We start from the raw sequence: 9,630 nt of genomic DNA, 5'->3' as shown, positions 1-9,630 counted from the left end.
TCTTTGGGCAAATAAAATAGCGTGGCAAAAATGGGCAGATGGGTAGAATGCTGGGGGGTGCTGTGGGTTAGTGGACAGCAAAGGAACACTAAGTTAGTATTACAGACACTTTTAGGATGGCAAAAAAAGAGTCAGCTCTTTGGGCAAATAAAATAGCGTGACAACAATGCTCAGGTGGATACAATGCACGGGTGCTGTGGGTTAGTGGACAGCAAAGTTACACTAACTTAGTATTCCAGACAATTTAAAAATGGCTCAAAAAGTGTCAGCTCTTGGGCAAATAAAATAGCATGGCAACAATGGTCAGGTGGGTACAGTGCCCGGGTTCTTTGTGTCATGGACAGGAATGGAACACTAACTTAGTATTCCAGACAATTTAAGGATGGCTCAAAAAGTGTCAGCTGTTTGGGCAAATAAAATAGTGGGGCAACAATGGTCAGGTTGGTACAATGCTGGGGGGTGTTGTGGGTCAGTGGACAGCAAAGGAACACTAACTTAGTATTCCAGACACTTTTAGGATGGCACAAAAAGTGTCAGCTCTTTGGGCAAATAAAATAGCGTGGCAACAATGGGCAGGTGGGTACAATACCCGGGTGCTTTGGGTCAGTGGACAGCAAATGAAGCCTCACTTTCTATCCCTGCTAATGAAAAAATGCAGCAAGGAATTGCCTGAGCTGAAGTAGGCAGACGCTGATATTTAAAGCCCTACACAGCGTTTGCATGGACCTGCCTAGCAGCTATGGCTATGAACACCTGGAAATCAGCCCTGAAAAGGGCTGAAATAACCAGCAGTCCCTAATTCCTAAAGCACTGTGTAGATTTCACTGTATCTCTATAGCGCACACAGCAGCGGGAGCGGTGACTGTCACCCTCACGCAGAAGACAGATTATGGCGGCGACATGGAAAATGGCCGTATGTTAAAAGGCAAGGACACATGCCCTTGCTTGTCTGGAAAAAATCCACTTAGCTGTGTGTGTCTCTGTGATTTGCTGACAGCATTGCCCGCCCCACTGTACGCGCGCTTAGGAAAAAAAAAATGGCGATCGGCATTCTCTCAGCACTCAGCAGCAGCACAGATCTAAACCGCGTCCCCCCCGCACACTATACGCTGAAATTTGGTAATAGCGTGATTCACAGTGACTCACACTATTACAGTGAAAAGCCAGCTAGTAACTAGCTAGGATTTTTGTTGATTCAACCGTTCTCGAATGTAACTCGAACTGTCGAGCTTTTAGCAAAAAGCTCGAGTTCGAGCTCGAGCTCAAACACCCCCCAAAATCACTCGAACATGAAATTGGCGAACCTCGAGCCTCAAACATTGCTCAACTCTAATTATTACACCGATAGCTAAGCTAACTGTCTAGCAGCATCAGTGGCAGCACTTTCCCTAAGCTTTAATAATCACAAAATGGCACCGACGCTGCATGTCCTCATTTTATATGCAGAGGAGCATTTGACTTAGGCAGTCAATAGCACAAGCGAATGTGTCTGAACATTTTGGATATTTTCTGTGCCGTAATTGGCTGTGGGAACATCCACAAATAAAATTAAGAAAAAAAAAATGCCTCTCCCATGGCCTCTCCCCACCTCCTCCCATCATTAAACACAGCCCTCATTTATTATACAGCACCATAATCCTATCCAAAAGCATCATATATTATTAGAAAACCATTTGGGAAAATGAGCGTAGAGGATCAGTCCTGGGTTTTCCCGAAAATGCTCAGGTACACGACCTCAAACCAAGTAGGTTAATACTTGTACCGAATTTGAAATTGGCAAACACAACCCGAACAAGTTTACTCATCTCAAAATAGTATCAAGAAATTTGAGAGCGCTAATTGTTTAAAATGTTTATGTAGGCAGCGGTGTTAACATTGGCCTTTACTGAAAGCCCTATGCCAATTCTTGAAAAGCAGATATACAGCCTTAAGCTGTATTGAGTCTACTGTTCGTGGCAGCGCGTTGAATGTTGTCTTCCACTTGTCTTCACATATACAGATTAAGATATTTGCACCGCTAATTTCAACCTTGGTGAACCAACAGCATGGTTATGGAGATCAGGGATGAGTGGCAGTGGGCACTGACTCATTATAATAATTGAGTAAAGTTCACAATAGTCAATACATGGTCTAAAAGCAACATCCTTTTCACCAACATTAAAAAAAACTTTGTCCTACTGGTGATGTGGACGGTCTGGTGAACCTTTTTGCAGTCTATCCGCTATATAATCTTTCATGGGCTGATGTTATGGAACAGAAAAATTATATTATTTACGCTTGAGGAGACAAGAGTTTGGCATCAGATAAATTGGGCAATTATAATCATTATTTGGTGGTAATTTCACAGATCAAGAAACAGTAAATTCATTAGAAAATGTATGTATAAAAATAAATAAAAGGTAAAGGACTGGATAGGACGTTAGACAGATACACAGATAAAGTAACACATTTATTTCAAAACTTAAGACTCCAGTGTATGATATCACCCCAATGAAAGTCAATAACTGAGTTTTGTTTACGGAACCAAGACCCAAGACCACAGCCATGGACAAGATAAAAAAAATGTACAAAGGTTAAAAATTAGGGATAATAGAATACCTCAATTATTCGGCTTTGTGAATATTTTCCGAATCCCACGCCTCCTTTCGACTATTCGCGAATATTCGATGCCCAATGTAAGTCTATGGAAAACCCGAATAACAACTATTTGGAACTATTCGGGCTTCCCATAGACTTACATTGCGCATCGAATATTCACATAGCGGCGACCTATTCTTCGAATATTTGCGAAGCCGAATAATTGAGGTATTCAATCATCCCTATTAAAAATAAAAACATTAATAAGGACACCTCCCTAGACCAGCTTCACACAAACATATAAAAAATCATCTAGAAAATTTGGATGATTTTTTTTCTCAATTCTCATTCATATGCAGTTAGTTTTCTACAACAGCAGCTATTAATTTGTAATATTATTTAAAGTTTGCAATGTATACATAAAAAATGCTATATTGTGGCTCTGTATGGCTTCCCTTTTTTTCCATTGACTTTAATTGTTGGTCTCATCCAATTTAATGAAGAAACTATTGCATGCTGCAATTTTTGTTACACACAAATTATTCAATAGGCAAAAAACAAATCACTCATCTTCACTGCCACATTTGTGCGAGTATGGTCCGCTTTTTTACAGACAGCTCTCAAACTGAAAACATGGTCGTGTGAATGAGTCCTTTATGATAAACCTCACCACATCTATAGTATATCAATAGTAATGATTTTCATGAGAAAACATCATTTTGGCAGTGGTAAACTAAAATGTTTTGCCAAATTGACATAAAAAAAATCAGCTACGGATCGGAGTCACTCAAGATTTATCAAGACACAATAAACAGGAAGCAATACTTTAGCAAATGAAAAAGGGAAATATCTGTGATCATATTCTAATTACCTAGGCATTGGTGACTTTCTAGTGATGGTTGTCTTGGGCAGGCATGCCTCTAACATACAGATTTTCCATACTTGCTACTCAGATTGAGACTTTGTAAACAATGAGCATGTGCCATCCCAACCTGCATTGCCTCCGCAGTAAGGGTAATAGATACTCATCTTCAATGGATGTGTAGAGTCAGCAGTACATTCCTGTCTGCATTAATACAGCCGCCTTTCTAGATGGGTTGCTAAAGGCCTGGCTGAGTAAATGGAGTCAGAAGGAAAGAGTTGTACTATGTCCTTAATTTTGTTAGAAAGTTCAGTACAAAACTGATGGCAAAGGACCTGATCATTCCATTTTTGTGAAATGTTAACATTCAGTACAGTACTCATCAAGGTTATATCATTCCTGGCATAGGGCTATTACAATTTTTCCAGCAAAAGCTACTCAGTGAGGATTGTCATAGAGGAGCACTAAGGACTCAATAAATGAGTCAACAAGGGAGAGTTTTAGATGAGGGTAGAGAAAAGGTCCAAGCCTTGAAGTCACCCTGCAGATGAGACTTGAGTCCCTCACCTGCACCAGTAAAATGTGGCCAGAGCTTGAGTTACAGGAGATAGTTTTCCTTCGGCTGGAGCCACATGGGAATTGGTGCGAGTGCTCGCATGTCACTCGGCACATGCTCGCACAGCATACAGGGACCCAGGGGCATCAGACATGGAGTCAGCTCCTTACCAGTAGAGCAAGCTGGCTCTAGAAGGGTGGTCATGCAAGGTCGATACCAAGAGCATAAGTTCGGGATAAAATCAGAATGGTGTCAAAAGACAAGCCAAGCTTTGAAACAGTATAAACTAAGTAGCAGAAAAGAAGCAAGGAACCAGTTTAGATTAGATAATCTGCTGGTATTTACATAAAAGGGATCCCTGCCCATGGATCCCAGCAGACAGCTTTCTACAATAACCCATTATTGCTGCAAAACACAGGTTAACAGGAAATGGACAACTAGTCTCAGAAATTTTGCAGCTAACAGCCAAACGCTGTCATCCTCCAGCAGTGACCACAGAATCAGTGCGGCATCACCTACAACCAAGGCAGATATAGAAGAAACATGTTCACACTCTGATGTGACATAGCCGTCATAATAACTAGGTGGTCACCAAATTTTTGCCCAAATAGTTTAAGTGATTGATTTACAGTATTTAGCTTTGTCATAAACTATAGTAGAACGGAACATAAGGAAGACATGTTTCATCTTTTCCATCCATTTTGACTGATAAGACTCATCAATTTTTGCATAGCCCTCTTCACCTCATTGTTCCTCAGACTGTAGATAATGGGATTCAGCAATGGTGTCACCACTAAATAGAACAGGGATCTGTACTTGTTGATGTTGGAGGAGCTCTCATCAGATGAAGTCGTGTAGACTGCGATTAGGGTGCCGTAATATGCACACACTGTGGTCAGGTGGGAGCTACAAGTGGAGAAGGCTTTTCTTCTACCAAAAGTTGAAGACATTTTAAGGATAGTAAAGAGAATACAAAAGTAGGAAATAATGATAAAAGCAAATGGAAAAAATATCAAAAATATGGAAATAACAAAGTCTTGCAACATCAAAATCGAAGTGTCTGAAGTGGCCAATTCAACTATGGGACCAAAGTCACAGAAGAAGTGGTCAATGGAATTCAAGCCACAAAAGTTAAATTGTATAACAACAATGATCTCACTTGATATCAACACAGTAATCAAAAACCACGATCCAATAACCAACCCAAGGCACAGATCTAGACTCATTAGTGAAGAATAGCGTAATGGATGGCAGATGGCCAAATATCGATCAAATGACATGATGGCAATAAGAAAACATTGAATAAATCCAAATATACCAAATACATACAGCTGCATCACACAACCCCAAAAGGGCAAGATACCCTCCTCCACAAATATTATGTCCAACATCATGGGGATAACGCTGGTGGTCAGTAAGACATCTGCAATGGATAAGTGTTTCAGAAAGAAAAACATGGGGGTTTTGAGGTGGTCAACAATGGTCACCAACAGAATAATGAGAAGATTTCCACCAAGAATACAAATGTAAGTCAAGATAAACACAAGGAATAAAAGAGTTTTGTATTTGGAAAAACTTTGGAATCCAAGAAGACGGATCTGAGAGACTTGTGTCTGATTTTCCTCACACATCATTTATGACGATGAATATCCAAGAATTAATTTCTCCTATAGATTAAAAAATATATAAGTACAAAAAGAAGAAATGTAATAAATGAAATACAATACGCTATATTCTATATACTAATGTCTCACCTTAGAGGAGGCTCACGAGATCTGTGGTATTTTCAGCCATCATGTGTTACATAACCATTGTTGTGTCTTCTCAAGTAATTGGTAAAGTTTCCCAGATGTTGTTTTGTTTTATAGAGTCAGAAAAACAAGAAAGATTCCCCAAGGATCCTGATAATCAGGCTCAAGTAAATAAACTCAGCAGATGAGACTGGCTGATTACATTAATTGAAAATTGGTGGTTTTCCCTTTAAAACCAGAATATTATGGAAAATATTCTAAATAATACAAAATGGATAAGATAATATTACACTGAGCAAAAAAAATGAAATACATGAACTGCACCCAAAAATGTCAACATTGTATAAACATCTGAAATTGACAGCACCTCTTCTTGACATTCAGAGCACCTCTCTGGAAGAACAGGTAAGCTGAGGACGATATTAGCATCTAAAGGCCCCACGCAACAACATATCTAACGATATATCGCCGGGGTCACGGATTCCGTGATGCACATCCGGCGTCGTTAGCAATCAAAAATACTCACCTTATCGTTGTTCGTTGACACGTCATTCATTTTCATAAAATCGTTGCTGTTGCAGGACGCTGGTTGTTCGTCGTTCCTGCGGCAGCACACATTGCTACATGTGACACTGCAGGAACGAGGAACAACCTCGTACCTGTGGCCTCCCACAATGAGGAAGGAAGGAGGTGGGTGGGAAGTTTGGCCCGCTCATCTCCGCCCCTCCGCTTCTATTGTGCGGCCGCTTAGTGACACCGCTGTGACACCGAACAAACCGCCCCCTTAGCAAGGAGTAGGTTCGCCGGCAACAGCGTCGTCGCTAGGCAGGTAAGTCCCATGTGACGGGTGTAAGCGATGTTGTGCGCCATGGGCAGCGATTTGACCATGACGCACAACTGACGGGGGCGAGTGCCTTCACCAGCTGGATGGGCTGAATGGGCTGTGTGTAAAGCCTCCTCATGTCTCAGACCAATAACAGAGTCAAATGGCATCCAAGCAATCTTAGTCCGGTGTTGCCAACAAACTTCAATATTACCACAACTCACACCTGTGAATGTTATGGCCATAGCTAGACATAAAAGTGCCTGACAGCTACACTCAGTACCTAAATAAATAAAGCTTTATGGAGGCGTTTGTGATGTGTGAAGACCAGTCCATGATGCTATACATAGTATGCTTGCCATAAGAGGGAGCCAAGCAATATTGAAGATTGCGATATACAGCATTGCTATGTTGTATTCAGAACTCTGAGGACCAAAACTCAACAATTGTCCCATAATCAATCTGGATTTTACTTTCTGACGTTTCTCACCACGCCTAAGAGACTCTAAGGGGGGCTTTACACGTTGCGACATCGCTACCGATATATCATCGGGGTCACGTCATTAGTGACTCACATCCGGCACCGGTAGCGACATCGCAATGTGTAAATCCTAGGTGCGATGATGAACGAGCACAGAAGCGTACAATATCGCTGATCTGTGTAACGTCGTTCATTTCCATAATGTCCGGTCGACCGCAGGTACAATGTTGTTTGTCATTCCTGCAGCACCACACATCCTTACCTGCATCCCGACGGCAATGTGGAAGGAAGAAGGTGGGCGGGATGTTATGTCCCGCTCATCTCCGCCCCTCCACTTCTATTGGTCGGCCGATTAGTGACGTCGTGGTGACGCCGAACGCACCTCCCCCTTGAATGAGGGATTGTTCTGCAGTCACAGCGACATCGCCGAGCAGGTATGTGTGTGTGAAGCTGTCGTAGCGATAATGTTCGCGATGGCAGCAATCACCACATATCGCATATGCGACGGGGCGGGGGCTATCGCGTTGGACATCGCAATTGCTAGCGATGTCAGAACGTGTAAAGCCCACCAAAGTTTGTTTCTTCACTTCTATTATTCATGTCAGGTTTCAATTGATCTCAGACCAAATTCTGTTATTACATACTGCCATCTGATCACATTGTAAGAAATAGGGAGAGTTTCATACTTTCACAGTGTTTAAGGTTGAAGGTAGTCTTTAGTCTATCAAGTTCAACACATGAACTCACCTAACATGCTGATCCAGAGGAAGGCAAAAGCCCCCATGGGGCAGACAGTAAGCGTCACATTAGGGCACATTTTGATCTGCTATGCTCAGGGCAGATCAAAGTACTGTAATGCACAGGCACAAGGAAAGGGTAAAAACCGCCCGCACATGCGCACTACAATACTTTGATCTGCCCTGAGCATAACACATCAAAGTGCACCTGTGCAGAAACGCAATGCCAGCCTGTGCGGAAGATGTAGGACATGTCATCCATACTGGGCTGTGTAGAAGGATAATAGCAATCGTAGCAGAGAGGAGGCGCCAGAACGGAGAGCGGCAACCCCCATTGGACTGGACCACACCCTAGATGAGTATAATAAAAGTGATTTTTATTCTCTACAGAGCGGACTGGGCTCTTATATACAGTATTCTGGAATGCTGTATATATAAGAGCTCATTGGTGGTGGCCGCAGTTTACAGTTAACAAATCTGGTGACAGATTCAATTTAAATGGCAACATTTCCAGGTCAAGCAGACTGTACATATGTCTTTTAGTGTTTACGTCTTTGGATGGGTTGCTGTCTGAGTATTTATATATGCGTTCCAAGGCCTGGGATTGAAGTAGCTGAATACTGCCCTGGGACAAAATATCGGACATTATTGCAGATGGTGCTTGTGAATGTGCAACAACAAGTGCAGAGTGGGAGGCATCCATGTCTGCATCATGAACAGAGGATTGGCAAGCACATAGCACAGGGGAAGAGGCAATGGTGTTACCCGAGGACACTGCTTGGGGATTTTGAATGTTTGGCCCACTTAGTTCGGTGCTTTGATTACATGAATGTACCTGAACATGCTGGTGGTGGTCAGGCTGATATGCATGAGTGAAAACCACCTGTTAGCACTCCAAAATGTACGAGTGAGGGCCAACTGATTGCCATTCAAAATTTATGAGTGAGGGCCGCCTGATGGTCCTCCAAAATGTGTGAGTGAGGGCCGCCTGATGATCCTCTAATAATTATGAGTGAGGGCTGTCTGATGTCCCTGTAAAAATTAGGAGAAAGGGCAGGACAAGAAAAGAAGAAACCATGATTTGTATCTTATTTTTCTTTGTTGGATGGGTGCTTGCAAATACACAAGAAAAAGGAACATTTGATTTGGCTTTATGTTCCTCTGATGTCATCCAGTTAGATTGGCAAATCTGGGCCAGTCCAGGTTTTGTTCATTGTGAGAAACGTCTGTTTGCACTTACAGTGGATAAGTGGATGTGTAGCGCCCCACGGGGCAGGCAATTAACCTACTCGTTGCCGGGCCGTCGACTGTCGCGGTCACGTTTGGTCTAGCCTGGCTCCGTTGCCCCGAGGCATAAAGAAGATGGCTGGGGAAGGATGATGGAGGTAGTAGTGAGGTGATTGTCCTGATGCCACCTGTGGTATGGGACCAGGAAAAGGGCCGTCACTGCTGTCGCTGTCCTCCAAGGCAGATGGTGGTAGCAGCTATAGATGGTATCGCTCCCTACAGGTGGAGCAGGCTCCAGGGAGGATGATGAGGGGGAGTAGTGATGGGGGTCACCGAGGCGCGCAGTGGCGGTGCCGGTAATGAGGAGACAGAGTCTATGGCTGCGGTTCCAAGTTGTTTACTCACTTTTAGTGCTGTGCCGCTCATCTTGAAGCTACGAGAGGACCCTGGGTTTCACGAGTAGAACTCTTGTCCCTGTATGCAGGTGCCTCGGGTCCGCTCTGGGGTCTGATGTCATCCAAGACCTTGGATCCTATATAGCACTGTGCTCCAAGGCACTTTGTAGCCAGCGAAGCTTGAAACTTTCATAGTCCAAGCAGATTATTGAAAACCAACT

The 9,630-nt window shown here is 42.9% G+C and overlaps 1 protein-coding gene across 1 annotated transcript; it reads right to left on the bottom strand.

The window, feature by feature from the left end:
* Positions 1–4,678: 4,678 nt before the first annotated feature.
* Positions 4,679–5,629, bottom strand: LOC142302852 (olfactory receptor 5P81-like). Its single transcript, XM_075343960.1, has one exon. The coding sequence runs from the start codon at positions 5,627–5,629 to the stop codon at positions 4,679–4,681; it is 951 nt and encodes a 316-aa protein (XP_075200075.1).
* Between the last annotated feature and the right edge of the window lie 4,001 nt (positions 5,630–9,630).

The sequence above is a fragment of the Anomaloglossus baeobatrachus genome, chromosome 4 (assembly GCF_048569485.1).
Source record: "Anomaloglossus baeobatrachus isolate aAnoBae1 chromosome 4, aAnoBae1.hap1, whole genome shotgun sequence".
NCBI lineage: Eukaryota > Metazoa > Chordata > Amphibia > Anura > Aromobatidae > Anomaloglossus > Anomaloglossus baeobatrachus.
Note: the sequence above shows the minus strand (reverse complement) of the source record. Positions and strands in the feature narration are given on the sequence as shown.